We start from the raw sequence: 16791 nt of genomic DNA, 5'->3' as shown, positions 1-16791 counted from the left end.
TTCCAAAACTAAACAATTATTGCCTTAGAGATGAACTGGGATGATTAAAAGCTTTGAAAACACACCAAAAAAAAAAAAAAAGCTGAAATCAGAGTAAATGGGCCTCTTGGCACATAACACATTGAAATGCAACCCTTTTCCATGCTGAAGATGTCCTATTCAAGTTGATTCACATAACATAATCATTGCTATATTCCTTACTAAAGGTGAAGGTGCAGGTGTCTCATAGACAGTTATGCTGGCACTACAAAGGATTCCCTTAAGTCATTTTTTTTTACGAAGCAAATGTAGTATCTAAGTTTTCATTCCCATTCAAAAGTTAGCTAAGTAGCTAGTTGGGAAATAGCAACCTTTTTGTTTCATATTTTTTATGTTGTTTTTTTTTAAATTACTGCCCAGGGGGAAAAAAATATTATAGAACAAAATTTGGCAGCCTGGGTAAATTTTTTTTTTAAAAAGAGATTTGATGATTTTGAGATGTTTTACATGTGTAGAAACAGCACTTAACTTCAAAGAAAGACAAGATTTTTTTTTATTTCATTAAAGGAATAAAGATAAAAGTAAGCATATTTTTTTTAAAGTTAATTTCAGTACTTAGGAGGAAAAATATTACTTATCAATCAAAGAAATATATGTATATATATACCTCATCTCGACTACGTAGGTTAGCATGATACATGGGAAGATGGACTATTTCTGGTGGATACCTAGGCTGATCCATTGTCACAAATCAACATCCAAAACAAGTGCTGAACTTTTCATAGTTTCTAAATCAGTATTTAATTCTGAAAAATGATATGAAATCAGTTTTTTGTTTTGTTTTAAGCTCTTTGTTGATATCTATGTAATTAAAAAAGAAAGAAAGAAAAGGCACTGGCAATCCTTTATAGATCTTGTTCCAGTTGCTTTGTGACCCAAATTATACAATTAGTAGTGAATATGGTAAAATAAATATATATATAAATATATGACTCATAAAAAACTATCTTAAAAACATTTTAGAAAACCACATAACAACTAAATACACATCAAACAAAATAAATAAATGCTGGTTTAATAATAGATTAAAGAAGCTTTGTAAACAGAAGGAAAACCTATAAAGAAAATTTAAAGAAACTAAGGCAGACAGAGTTTATAAAAAGTACATAAAAATTAAACACCTAACCCAAAAAGTAAGCAGACAGCTGCAGAGTGAATACATAAACAATGTAATATCTAAAGATTACAGCAAAAACCTATGGTCATACATTAAGTCTAAGAAAATGGAAACAACAGGCATAGCGCCATTAAAAGGAGAAGACAACTCAACACACAACGATAATGAAACTAATGCTAACATTCTCAACAAATACTTTGCATCAGCATTCTCAGCCCCAGGAGACAAAGACATATTTCTTAATTTGAACCAAGTAGAAAACATAGGAGATATAGAAGTACAAGAAAAGGGAATTCAAAAACTATTAGTTAACATCAAACCTAATAAAGCATCTGGACCTGATGGTATTCCAGCTAGATTGCTCAAAGAACTAAGCAATGAGCTAGCACCAGTGTTCAAAATACTTTTTCAGGCATTTCTTTACCATGGCAGAGTACTGGAAAGAAGCTAAAATCACCCCTCTTTTTAAAAAAGGAGAAAAATCTGACCCAGGAAACTACAGACCAGTATCACTTACCAGCATCACATGTAAAATCCTAGAATATGTAGCAACATCATTAACCACTTAGACAAACATAATGTCCTTACTCCATACCAACATGGCTTTAGGAAATATAGATCATGTGAAACACAACTAATAGGACTAATTGATGATTTTTCAAAAGGTTTAGATAACAGTGAGCAAATAGATGCTATCTTACTAGATTTTTCCAAAGCTTCACCACCATAGTTTGGTTAAAAAATTAAAATATTTTGGCATTGATGGTCCATTGCATCAGTGGATTTAAGATTTTCTGATAGGGAGAGAACAAACTGTAATAATAAATGGCTCTAAATCAACATCAATAACAGTAAACTCAGGTATACCTCAAGGAACAGTCTTAGGTCCACTACTATTTTTGATTTACATAAACGATTTACCAAATTGGATTAGTTCAGGAACAAAAGTCAGATTATTCGCAGATGATTGCATAATATATAGAACAATAAAAACAACAGAAATTTTACAAAGAGAATTAGATGAATTACAGAAATGGGAATCAAATTGGAGCATGTCTTTCCACCCAGAAAAATGTCAGTTATTAAGAGTAACAAAAAAAACTTAAACAATTAATTCCACTTATCTTATTCATGGTAAACCAGCAACACAAACTAAAAACGCAAAATACCTAGGTGTTATAATAAATGAAAAATTGTCATGGAATCGCCATATGATGAAACTATCAAAAAATCAAACAAAGCATTAGGGTTAATAAAAAGAAATTTCTATAAATCAAATAAGAACATAAAACTAAAATGTTATTTAACCTTGGTTAGGCCAATAATAGAATATGCATCCTCTGTTTGGGACCACTCAACTCAAGAAAACATTAAGAAACTGGAACAGACACAAAATAGAGCAGTGAGATTCAAAACAAACGAATATTCACATTTGACTAGAGCAGTGGTCTTCAACCTATTTTGGCCTACCGCCCCCTTTTCAATTTTTTTTCTTAAAAAAAATCCGCCAGCGCCCCCCTCTAAGAAAAACACTTATACAGAAGCGTGAGAAGGCCAATTTGAACAAAATATCATTTATTTATTAATTTGTATGCTGTCAATAACACTTATCCCGTTTGGGAGACGACTGCATGCCAAAGGTGATTGTTGTGAACTCCTTGGCCTATGACTGACGAGCTTTAAGAAGAACTGAGTTACAGAGGTGCCCCCTCCCCCGTGAGTGCTATAAAGATTTATTCAGGCGCCATTTCGCTCTCACTGGCATAGAGAAAAGAAATTGGCAGCATTATCTGGCAGTAGATGGCCTCTGATAGAAACAGTTCGAGAGCTCTTACAAAAACTGCGGGACAAACATTCGATACTCAAAGAAAAGCCATTATTGAAGACAGGCGCAAAAGACGGAAAGAAAACTTAAATAGAACACCAGCATACAACGGCTTGGTCTGCATAAAATTCGGGAAAATATGTAGGTCGCAGTTGGGTTTGTGTAGTTATGTGAAACACTGGACGTAATCTTCGGAATTAAAGGCAAAAACAGCCAATATTATTGTTATACAAAAAATTATGTCAAATAATTTACAGTGATTACACACAAAAATTAATTGTACAGACTTTCTTTCAAATCCTAAGATTAGTCTCCGTTTAAATTTTTGAATATTAGGGCCTACTGTTTTTTGGTTTAATTGTAAATTTAGTTTTATTTTTTAATATAATATTATTGCTGAATTCACTACAAAAAGAAATTAAGCTAATGGGAACCTTTTGCCCCATGCAGTCTGACAATATTAGAAATTTCAAGCTTTAAATTAGCCAACACAATGCGAAGGTCTCCTCTAGTGGTTACATCCAGTCTATTTCTTTGCTTATTCATTAAGATTGTTAAGCACTGAATCTATGTTAACAATGTATGTTTACTGAAAAGCTAAAACATAAGCCAATTTCGACCACAGTTTTGGAATTTAACTGAAACATTTAAATGCAGCCACATCTCTGTTGTGCCTCCAGGGGCGTTGCTAGGAATATCCATCGTTTGGGGGCCAAGGGGGCTTGACATCTTTGGGGGCCGCTGCATTTTGCGTAATATTTAATTTAATTAATTAAAAAAGCACTAATTTGCCCCCCCCCCTTGAATGGGGACCTGGGGGATTTTCAAATCCCCCTTTCCCCCACCCTAGCTATGCCACTGAGTGCCTCCTATGTTTACATTCTTTTTACTGAAGACATAGTTTTGTAAATCTATTTTTTCATGCAAACTCAATTTAAACATCAGTGACAGATGTTTAATAATTGTCATTTAAATATACATATTTTTAATTTTAGAAGCGAATCTTAATTTCTTCATAGAGCATTGTTATGTGAATTGCATAGATATTGGTGTCCTTGGGCAGTAATTCATTTGTCATCAAACAGGTTATGTGAGATTCTAAAACTCTGTAAAAATAGATTTAATATCTCGATAAAAGAGAAAATGATATTATCTGTCACAGATTACATTATAGAATTGTTTGTACATTTCACTTTTGAAAGTAATATAAGCCCTCGACATGAGTCTCGGGATTTAATCCTCAAATTTAGACACTTGTCATTCAAGTCAGGATTTACCCAAGGGACTTAATTAGTATGTTTGAAATCTATTGGTTGATTTGAATTTAAACAAAGACATTTTTGAAAAGAGTTAGCGCCAGAGAATTGACGGTAGTAAGAAAGTAAAGTCAGTCGAGAATATTAAGTCCTTGTAGCTAGTCACGTTTCTAAGAGCTCTGTTTGAAAAGCCTTTGTAATATGTTCCATGCTCATTGATTTGTAAGTTGTACATAAACTGTACTTACGTTGTATTTAATAAAGTTCCAGAGTTTTGTTTTATCAAAGAATTGTCAATTGTGATTCTAGATCTTCATTTTTGTTAACTATTGAATTCAAATAAAATCCCCGGCATTACAACACATCGTGACGTCATACCATCCGAATGTTGTTGTGACATATTTGGCACCTCCGACGGGACAAAAGTTCATGGACAACTTTTAACGAAATTTATTCAAGATCTAGATCTGGGACCAATTTCTAAACTCTTCAAAGGAACTTCATTCTTATTTAACGGAGGACAGAATTTCTGTGTTTAACAGGTCAGTTGGTTATCGATAATTCTTTTATAAAGATTTTCGTTAGAGTTACGTCTAACTCACGAAAACTATTATTAGATCTATATGTAATTGGCAAAAGGAATAAGACCAATATACATAATAACTGGCATTATTAAAAGACCAGTAAGTCAAATAACTGGCATTATCATTATAAAAAAGACCAGTAAAGTAAATAACTGGCATTATAAAAAAGACCAGTAAAGCAAATAACTGGCAATATAAAAGACCAGTAAAGCAAATAACTGGCAGTATAAAAAAGACCAGTAAATCAAATAACTGGCGTTATAAAGAAGACCAGATTTAACCAACTGTTAAACCAGTAAAAAGTACATCGGCTCAATAGATCTATATAATTATTATATCTGAGATAAAGCCAAAATCCAGATATTGAACATTTTGCTCCAATACAAGAAACTAACACAGAAATTAAATATGGCTTCCAGTTCTAGAACACAACGATTCTTCGAATTAATAGAATTTGCCAAAGAAAAGCAAATTTCAAAGCCAGACCAGTGGGCAGAGAAACAAGAAGAGAAAGAATATCAAGAGCAAGAATCTGAAAAACAAAGGCAAGAAGCTGAAAAACAAAGGCAAGAATCTGAAAAACAAAGGCAAGATTCTGAAAAACGCATACAATTAGAAGAAAAAAAATTACAAGAATCTGAAAAACGCATGCAATTAGAAGAAAAAAAATTGCAAGACGCCGAGAAACAAAGGCAAGAAGCCGAGAAACAAAGGCAACACGAAAAAGAAAAAATGGAATTCGAAAGGCAAAATAAAGAAAGCATTCCAATTCAAGGTCACTCAAGTATGTTTGACAAATACAGATTAATGAACAAAATATCGGCTTTCAACGAAAACATTGACAATATGGACTCGTATCTCATAAGATTTGAAGAAATAGCTACAACATCCGGTCTACCTGAAGCACATTGGTCGAGCTCACTCCTCACCCTTTTGACTGGCAAAGCTGTCAACATTTGCTCACAACTGTCCATCAATGAACGCAGCACTTACTCTGATATCAAGGAAGCTCTACTGCGCCAATACGGAGCAACTTCAGCCAACTATAGAAAGAAATTCTATAATGAAAGGCCACAGCAAAATGATGATCCTCAAATTTTTGTAGCTAATATGTCAATGTGGTTTGATAGATGGGTATCCATGGCAAAAATAGAAGAAAGTTACCAAGCTCTTCGTCAACATATTATTATCGACAACATCACCCATGCTCACTCAGAAGATATTCAATCCTACATTATAGAGAGAAATCCTACTGATATCCAGACATTAACCAAGATCATCAGACAATATAGAGCAGCCTATCCAAACAAGTCAGTCAAACCATCTGTTGAAGAAAATTTTGTCTGCTTTGCTCAAGACAAAAATGCAAGATATAAGTCAGATGACAAAGTCAAATGCAACAAATGTCATAAACTAGGGCATTTCACGTCTCAATGCCGCAGCAGAACCACAGAATGTTCATTTTGCCATAAAAAGGGTCACCAAACTCATGAATGTTGGAAAAAACAGGCAGTCTCCAAAAATCAAAATTTTGATAGACCCACATCACCAACTCAAAGATACAACAATAGAGAGCAATACAATCTCAACAAAGCACCTGGAAACAATAAACCAGATAACAACAAACCTCGCTACAGAAGTCATTCACAGGACTCCAGACCACAATATATGCCAAACAGAAGCTCATATAACAGAAGCTATTACAATGAGCACTCAACTATGACAGTCATTGCAAAGTCCAATGGTCTCAAATTTTATCCAGGCTTTGTAGGAGACAAGAAGGTGGAAGTTCTTCGTGACACCGGAAGCACGTCCACATTAGTACATGAACGCTTCGTACACGCAAACCGTTTCACAGGCAACCACGTCCAAGTCACTGCATTCAACGGAACTGTCAGCAAGTTACCTGAAGCCATCATTTATGTTACTACACCATTCTTCAGTGGTCAAACAAAAGCATTAGTAACACCCAATCTACCAGTGGACCTAATCATTGGAAACATAGAAGGAGTTAAAGAATGCACTCCTCAAGAACTTGCTGAATGTACAAATGCCATAGAGCAAGGTCAAAAATGTTTGGCAGTAATGACAAGATCCATGTCCAGACAACAAGAACATTTGGCACCTGAACAAGTTAGCCAAAATAATCACATGGCTACCTCAGTTACTCAAGTTATGCAGAATGCAACAGAACCAATTACTAGTCCAGTAGCCAGCAATAATCAAGAACATTCAACATGGACACCCCCAGTTACATCAAGCCCATCCCTACCGGTCATAAGTCCACCTCCAATTCCCGAATGTCCATTGGTGAACTTTGAAGAACAAGACGACATGCCCAGAGTCTCTAACAATGATACAAGAACTCTAACTGGTCAAAATGAAAGAGCCATATCATGTCTTGCAGTCATACCAGAAGAAGATGAAAATGACACGTCTGAATTTGACGACATCAATATGCCACAAACAACTACCAAACAAACTGAATTTTGGCTAGACATCAAATTTAATTCAATGACACCGCAAAAGCAGAATGAACCAGACTACAAAGTCAGAATTGACAACAATGAATCTATGAATCATGACTCAAGCAAATCTACAGGGACATCACTGCCTACTACATGTCCATCCCTACCTGTTACTACATGTCCATCCCTACCCACTACATGTCCATCCCTACCTGACAATACAAGCCCAACACTACCAAGTACTTTCCCATCCCTAACCACTGATGATGACTTCATATATCAAGACTTGAATAAGACAGCATCTGCATCAAATACTATGATACGCATTGAACATTTTTGCTACAATCAAGACAAGTCTCAAGAATCAGAAGCAGATACTTATCTTCAATCAACTTTGGCTATACCAGACAAAAGAAAAACTTTTCAACTTGACTCTACCACTCATACAAGTATTCCTCATCTGAAAGAATGTGAGTCAACTCAAGAAGCCATTACATCCAAGAACATTGAAAGTCAAAGAATATTACATGAAAACATGAAATCAAGATATTTTGCTCAAGGAGATCAAGTCAATTTACTGTTACCAGATTGGAGCAACAAGCTATTCTACAAATGGCAAGGTCCATTTACCATCACCAGAAAGATTTCCAACCTGCTTTATGAAATCAATGTCAACAAAGTTACCAAAGTATTTCATGTTCATATGTTTGAACATTACCATGAAACAGATAATGAAGACATCAAAGCAGAAGTTGAACATTTTACAAGCTTAGCAACTATTCCTGAGGAAGAAGAAGAAACATCATCAACACCCATTCCTGAGATAGATGTTTCATTACCAGCATCAAATCAAATTGACAGTCCCAGAGTCATCACTCTGAATGACATAGCATTACAAACAGTGAAGAACATTAAAGTGTTTCCAGACCATGCAGATTTCTTTACCAGTGTTTCTGAAACATTTCCAGTACTGCAATTTGAAAGAAACTCAGAAAGCAATAACATTGACAACACCAAGTTTCATTCTTCGTCCACTCAAGGGGCAACTTTTCTTCAGAAAGGAACAAATGAACTTCTTCAACATTGCTGTATTGACCGATTGAACTCAGACATGTTCAGTCATTGCTCTATTGAACATTCTAATGCAAAGCATTCTGCTACCATTGTTCTACAGCGTCAAAGTTCATCAACCAGAAAATTGAGTTTTGGTTTCGGACAGTTCTTATTTTCACCAAACTCAAACGCGGTTCAATCAGACATTATCTGTGAGATCATTATGACATGGAGACAACAGCTTCATAAACTGAAAGACCTTTTGTTCAAGTTTAGAAAACGCACATGCACATCCATGTCGGCAATTCAGAAAGGTTCCGAACTTTACATTTCTACTCTACATATGTACTATAGCATATTTAGTGCCACTTGATCCATTATCATTCATACTCGTCAAGGAAGAACAGTATTCAGTTGTACTTAATAAATTAATTTGTTTACTCATTTTTTCCACAGGAGTTCTATATCAGATGTTATATTTATTTCAGCACCAAGCAACCCACTGAGGAAGGTCACTCATTCAAGATACTTTTTAATTATGTTTCAGCATCTTTGCATATGACATGCATCAGACATTTTAATTTTTAAATCATGAGCATTTTATTTCAGGTATATTATTATTGCATATATCCTATTATGATAGTACAGATACATGACAGACAATTGGAATTTTTCATGTTGAGATTTATATCACATTGAGTATTATTTCCTCAGAAGATTGTCATGTACTAGCACAATTATTTTTCTATGTCAATTTTTCATATGCAATATATTTTTTCCATGTACACATTTTCACAAATGAGTTATAATGTCATATTTTAATTTCATCATGAAGCTTCATAACTTATTCAATTCAAGATTTATGCTTTGTACAATTTTTGATATTGTTCATGACAAGCATTGTCTCATTTTCATAACCACTTGTATAGTGAAACAGGTGTTCAAAGTCATCATTAATTTTATTCACTGCATTTACATATTTTTTTATCTCCAAGTTGACTTTATTTTGTCATATGTTACCTCAACCATTTTTCTATAATTTCATGTATGGTATTTTGTGTATATTTAAATATTTTTAATACATATGAGCATTTCTATTACCATACAAATGCTAAATGGAGGGGGGGGTAATATGTCACAGATTACATTATAGAATTGTTTGTACATTTCACTTTTGAAAGTAATATAAGCCCTCGACATGAGTCTCGGGATTTAATCCTCAAATTTAGACACTTGTCATTCAAGTCAGGATTTACCCAAGGGACTTAATTAGTATGTTTGAAATCTATTGGTTGATTTGAATTTAAACAAAGACATTTTTGAAAAGAGTTAGCGCCAGAGAATTGACGGTAGTAAGAAAGTAAAGTCAGTCGAGAATATTAAGTCCTTGTAGCTAGTCACGTTTCTAAGAGCTCTGTTTGAAAAGCCTTTGTAATATGTTCCATGCTCATTGATTTGTAAGTTGTACATAAACTGTACTTACGTTGTATTTAATAAAGTTCCAGAGTTTTGTTTTATCAAAGAATTGTCAATTGTGATTCTAGATCTTCATTTTTGTTAACTATTGAATTCAAATAAAATCCCCGGCATTACAACACATCGTGACGTCATACCATCCGAATGTTGTTGTGACATTATCAATAAAAGTTAATCTCTTTCCTAGCAGTCGGAAGTTCGTTTCATTCATTTGTGTTAGATGCCTTCCATGTAAAACATTTTTTTTAGCCTTCTTTAAGTCATCGCCATCCATTAAATCTTCCTGTTTCTCAAAAACAAAGATTATTTAAGAGTTAAAAAAACGAGCCATAACAATTAACAAACCCCTTTCGAAATCCAGCGAACTTCTGTTTACAACAAGAGTCTAACATCATTTTCATCATTTGTTTCACAAAACTGTTGAAAGATGCGCTTATTTTCGGCATGTGTTTTATTTACAGTTTTATAATTAGATTCAAACAGAAATGAAATTGCGGGCTAAACTTTTCTTGTGTATCATAACTCACAATGTGAATAGTGAATAGATTTGTTCTTTATTCTATATTACTTTTGAAGTCATTGTAGCGTCCAACCACTGACGGTTTCCTATATGTCCTCATAAGCTACATAACTAGACAATTTTGAAATAATATTTTATCTCTAACAGAAAAAAAGTCTTTTTGTGTTACATATGTTTTAAAATAAATTTAGTTTTAATCAATTTTTCAACAATATCACAAGTATTTAAAAAAAAAACTGCATTTTTCTAAGAAGCCATTAAAACATATCCTGTTTTCCGTTTTTTGTTTTTAATATTGTTTTAATTGTAGATTTTTATAATTGTTCATGAATATTCTTAAATTATTTTTGGAAATTGCTATATGTTCGTGAAGCGGACTTGGTTTCATAACCTCATCTTAAAATGCCATCAAATTAGAACTTAATTTTTTTCTAGTGGCAATTCACTAAATCTCAAAGAAATATTACATGACATACCAGTGAGTTTTGGTAACAACATTTTAGCAATGTTTTTTTTTTGTTTTTAAAAAGTTAAAATATTCTTTGAAATGTTACCTTTAATGTTTTTTGCAATTAACATTGACATATCAATATATTAACATCTGTAGATAAAATAAACTATATTCTAAAAGGCGTATTACCTACTTTGTTTATCAAATCTTAAACGTTTATATGCGCAATATCCAAGGACAATAAATATTCTCCTATCACAGCAAAAGAGTAAGAATTTAAAAATAGAAAATGGGATTCCCGAACTCAATTTCTAACGCTGTTTCTGTTCTTAAATTAGAAGCAAGTTAACTATAATTTGTCTATATTTAGTTTCCCAGCTTTAATGTTGAAGAATTTTTAAATTTATTTTGTTTCAGAGCACCTTTAGTTTCTTCTTTCTGCCTTTATGCCCAGCGCCCCCTTACCGCCCAATTTTGTGTCCAGCGCCCCCCTACCGCCCCTTTGGCTCTCAGCGCCCCCCAAAATCTCGTAAACACCCCCTAGGGGGCGATATCGCCCCCGTTGAAGACCACTGGACTAGAGTAACACTTTTAGTAAAATCACTAAATTTTGAAAGCCTTCAGGACAGAAGACTTGAAAGTAAAGTAGCAATCATACATAAAACACTGAACAATAATCTTCAAATACAAAAACAAAATTTAATAAAATACTCAGAAAGACATTGCATTAGTTTTCTAAAGAAACATTGCTGTGGGGCACCTCTGTTACGCCGAACAATATGTTTGTCCCCCATACAGGATATGTGCCCTGCCTGACTGTCGGACTATAAGAAGTTCATACCGGCTTTTGTCATCCATCCATCCATCCCAGTGGTGTTCCAGCCCATGGAGGGATATGGCCTGCTTTTACAGATCCCTCCATTCAGATCACTTCTGGGCCTTCCGTCACCACGCCCTAACTCCAAGCTTTTTACAGAGGTTTATAGTTAAATCAAAAGAGGCTGCAGCGTACGCAAACTCTTTGACCGCTAGATGGATATCATGTTTAGTGTGAGCAAGTAAGGCGTAGAGAAGCTGTGTTATGACCATTTCCTTTGTTTTGGTACGGGACAGTAGACACTGAAGCATGAACACATGGTAATAATTGACCAGCAAAATAATAATAATAATAATAATAATATGGCTTGTCTTCGAGTCTGAAAATTAATGAGGATTGCAGTATTTCCCTTGGCTACGCAGCCCCAGCTGTGACCTACATATTTTGCCACTAACAGGGCAAGCATAACCATTGTCCGCGATGCTCGATTAAGATTTTCTTTTAGTGTCCGCGTCTGTCCTCAGCAGCAGATTTTCTTTTGGTCTCAAATATGTATCCACGGCCTTTGTATAGAGGGAAATTTTTAAGTCTGAGAGTTACGCTGGATAGAACAGTATCCTGTATAGGAGACGAATCTCAGATGAATGCATGCCAAAGGCAGTCTTTTTTGGTGAGCTAAAAAAGTGGTCGACGTAACACCGAAATGCTTAAAAGACCAGCTTAGGCGCTAACTTGCCTTAGCTGACATAGAAGAGAGCACATGGTTGCATGCAGCCTCAGAACGAGAAAGCTGGAGGTCACCAGTAAAATAAATAACAAAGTAAAAGGTATAGATCTACACCGCTCTACGCAATTAAAGAGTAAACAATTTATTAAGCACTTAAAACACAATAACTAATCATACATCGGCACATTTAATTTCATTACTTTTCTTTCATAGTTCTATAATAAATCAATGAGTTGAGAATTTTTTTCTCACTAATATGCACATACCTTGAAATTTTAAAGAAAATCGTTACAACCATTGTCAAAATAAAATTTATATATAAATATACATAAATACATACATACAAGAATTGCTTGCTTAAGAGTATAGGATATATAGAATCATATAGAATATAGATCTAATACAGTTAGTAATTTGAGTAACTATACTATTATTAGTATTATTAGTAGTAGTAGTACTAAGATTATACTAAAAATTAGTCTCTTTTTGTCTCTATTCTCTATCAATTCAATATCATCATCATACATCTAGTAAATATTAAAATAATTAATAATATATAATTATAGTAGATCTATATAGAGTCATAGAATATACTGATCATAGACTATCATCACTATCAGTATAACTCATTCACTGTATCAGTATCAGTTGAATTTAGTTGAAAAGTCTATCACAAGTCACAACTCAATTGTTCAAACTTTAACAACTCTAGTCTAGATTGTCTAGAGCAGTGATTCCCAAAGTGGTCTATATAGACCCCCAGGGGTCTACGAAGACTTCCAAGGGGTCTACGAAAGTTAAAATGGGAATTGGGGGTCTATGAGATGTGCTCGGGGGTCTACGATAAAGAATCGCAATTCAGCATGTTGTGACTTTAATTTTGACAATTGGAATTTTTTATCCACACATTTATGATTTGTACCTTAGGAAATCCTTAAAATTTTTATGCTGCTGATTAAATGAAATATTGTTTAATTTAATTTGATAACTATATTTAAATAGTGTAGTTTTATCTAGTTATAAATTTAACCAAAAGAAATGTAGACTGTACAGCGTTAAGTATTTGAAATTGAACTTCATTACTTCCTAGTCAAACAAGCGAGTGTTAATGTGCCTTTTTTTTATAATGCTATGAAACCAATTAAGCTGTAGGATCATTTGAGATGATGCCACCCTGATAAAAAGATAAAAGTTTGCAAAACTTTTAAACACTCAAAGATAAAGATTAGAATACACCCACAAAATCTCTCTTTGACCTGATATTGAGAAGATGATTATTATAGTAAAATACTGAAAACCTCACACGATTTTGATTTTTACCAGCCGTTGAAGAAATTGTAAAAAACTCTTACACAAACTTATATCATTCAAAGAATTTCATGTTTGGGTTTTGTGGCCGGTGTCTTGTTTTGGGACTCTTGATGAAAAATGCAATTTTGAAGACATGGTTGGCATTCTCTGGTGAGACTCCTAAAGGGCTAATTACAATGGTCCCAATTTTAAGCTTCCGGAACATATGTTTTCTCATTATAATGTGTACGGTTCTGATGTGAACAGTTATAGGTGGTCCTATAGGATAGTTTATAATAGGTTTCATCTTCCTTGTATATCGAATAGGATCTTGTCCATTTCTCGTTTTTACAATTCACTATTAGTTTCTTCATTTCTTCCGGATAGAGTGCTATGTTCAAGTGTGTATTTGTTTTCTCACATTTGGCAAGTCAGTCAGCCTTCTATTTCCTTCTATTTCAACATTGGAGAATAGTGATCTTGCTGTTGTTGAGCTTTACAAGGTGACATAATATGTTTTGTACAAAATCTTTTGGATGCTCCTTCAGATTATGTGGGTAATTACATCCAATCCCAAATCTCCCAACGGGAGAAGCGAGCAGGCAAGGTGACAACCGAAAGGCATCATGAGTTGTTTTATTTAGGAAGCATCAGAGTTTGTCAAGCTTTGAAGGACTATTTTTATCTTGTCATGAAAAAAAATAAACTGCTTGGTGAACTTGGCTGATTCGATAGCATGGTAGCTATTAGTTCCAGTGCTGCTATTTCTTCTCTGTGGTTGTCATAGAGCTCATTAGTTACAATGAACTTAATTTTATTTTTTAATTATTTTTTCTCCATTGAGCCATTCAATGAGTATTCCAGCTCATCCGTTTGTGGAGGCTTTCTGAGAACCATCAATGCAAACTCTGACCCATTGGTTGTTAGGGCAATGGATTTGTAGAAGAGTTCACTAAATTCTTGAGCTCTATTGGAAGACAAACGTTTCTTTCTTCTTATGTAAGTTTTTGCAAACGACATATTTCTGCAATCAACATATTTCTCTATACAGCTGATTGAGTCAACCTTGTCTGGTAATGATTTTTTTATTCAAATTATTATGGCTCAAGAAATCCACGAAAAACTGATCTTTGTGCAAACTTGTACTATGATACTTAAGCACATTAATATTTAATGTTTTGAAGAACTACTTTATAAAACAACAAATCTGTATATGAAAAATAATCTCCATAGCAACAGATGGTGAGCTTGCAAACCTTTAAAAATAAATGTTTCCAATGTGTTTAGTGATTGTATTGTGTACGTGTTAACTATTAAATAATGGGTTGAAATTTGAATTTTGTTAATAAATTTATTTTAAAAAATAGATTTAACTTAAAATGTAGTTTTTAATTACTTTTTCACTCCAGTTAGAAATTATTTGAAACAAAATATGTAATTTGAAATTAATGTATTTTCAAAAATTCAATATAACTTAAGCAGGGGGTCTACGGAAAACCAGAAAACATGACAAGGGGTCTACGAGACAAAAAAGTTTGGAAACCACTGGTCTAGAGTCAAGTTTTTTAAGACCTCTATCACTCTAGTCTAGAGTCAATCAATATTGACAATATTATTAATATAAAATATAATATAAATATTGAATATTCAAATCAATATCATGATTTATCATGTTGTTTATGTCTTTATCCAGTAAAGACATAAACAACAGGATAGCCAAGGCAATGGCCACCATGTCACGGTTGCAGAAAAGAGTCTGGGACAACATATTGCTGACTAGCAGTACTAAAGCCCTAGTCTACCGGACCTGTGTGTTGAGCACCTTGCTGTACGGAAGTGAAACATGGTCAACCTACTCATGGCAGGAAAAAAAGCTGAATGTCTTCCACCTCCGATGCCTAAGGCGGATCTTTAAAATAAGGTGGCAAGATAAGATAACAAATGAGGAAGTGCTACATAGAGCAGGATGCCAGGACATCCGCTCTGTTATCAGCAGCAGACGCCTTGGCTGGCTTGGCCACGTTCGTAGAATGCCAGTAGGTCGACTTCCACAGGACATCCTGTATGGCGATCTAATTGAAGGCAGGAGAGCCGCTGGTCGCCCACTTTTACGTTATACGGATGTATGCAAACGCGACATGAAGCTCTTCAAAATCGACACTGGCAACTGGGAAGAGGTGGCACTGGACAGATCCACATGGAGAGAGAGCATAAAGGAAGGGTCACAGATTGCAGATGTCATACACAACAGAAGCAGAAAGAAGGGTGAAAATGCAATGGCGCCTGGTGATTTTATATGCCCAACCTGTGATCGCAGCTGTGTATCAAGGATTGGCCTCTTTAGTCACACAAGAAGTTGCAAAGGGAAAAGATCGTCTCACGAGACGTAAAATGCCACAGATCATGATTTATCATACTGAGCCATCAATACTCTTTTACTCTAGTCTAGTCTCAAGTCTATGACTATGACTATGTAACTATGTTAAAGTTAATCATGTTACCGACCATAACCATGGGATGGGCATGGCACTATCTGATACAGTGATAGTGCCTGACTATCACTGACTATCGATGAGTATGACTATGTTAACTAGATCTATGTATTTATTTAGTATTTAAATTCTACCTTTCCAGACTAGATCTAAGCTCCGCTATTTATTCTAAACAAGACCTAGACCTCTCTAGATTGGGTGTATTTAGATTCTAGATAGATCTATCTAGATTATAGATCTAGATCAAAGACTAAGAGTAAGTGTCTAAGACAGAGAAAGACACACACCAAACACAGTTTCCTTTCCTGGTTAAACACAAATCTTCCGTTTTTAAAGTTTAATAATATCAACAATATCGGTGTAATATATATATGTCTGTGTTTACGTCCCCACACCAGTCACGTCCCGCTAATCTTAACTTCTTACTCTGCTATTCTAGACCAGTGATACCAATGGGAGGACTGGGTGTCAAAATCGGCCCAGGCATTTCTATGCAATCGGCCCCCAAATTACATGTCATTTTACTAATTTTAGGGACGTCGAATCATGCATATAGGCTACTCAAAATCATTATGCTAAGTTTTATAAAGTGACGAAAACTGCGTTTACGTAATATATAATGCATTTCTACTGGTACAGCGTTTCCCAAACTTTTGATCTATGCGTACCCCTTCTA

General features: G+C 34.4%; 1 protein-coding gene across 2 annotated transcripts in view; it reads right to left on the bottom strand.

Annotated features, from left to right (window-relative positions):
• Positions 1-16524, bottom strand: part of LOC106070816 (uncharacterized) — a 28195-nt gene extending 11671 nt beyond the window's left edge. The window contains exons 1-2 of one of the 2 annotated variants that reach the window (XM_056026684.1): positions 16403-16524; positions 647-785 (exon numbers count right to left, since the gene is read on the bottom strand). In XM_056026684.1, the coding sequence (XP_055882659.1) occupies positions 647-721 (75 nt within the window). In that variant the 5' untranslated portion in view covers positions 722-785; positions 16403-16524. Of the gene's footprint in view, positions 1-646; positions 786-16249 lie in introns of both variants that reach the window. The other variant, XM_056026683.1, reaches the window with a different exon arrangement.
• Positions 16525-16791: the final 267 nt, after the last annotated feature.

Source organism: Biomphalaria glabrata, chromosome 4 (assembly GCF_947242115.1).
Source record: "Biomphalaria glabrata chromosome 4, xgBioGlab47.1, whole genome shotgun sequence".
NCBI lineage: Eukaryota > Metazoa > Mollusca > Gastropoda > Planorbidae > Biomphalaria > Biomphalaria glabrata.
This window is presented reverse-complemented; position numbering and strand designations above follow the sequence as displayed.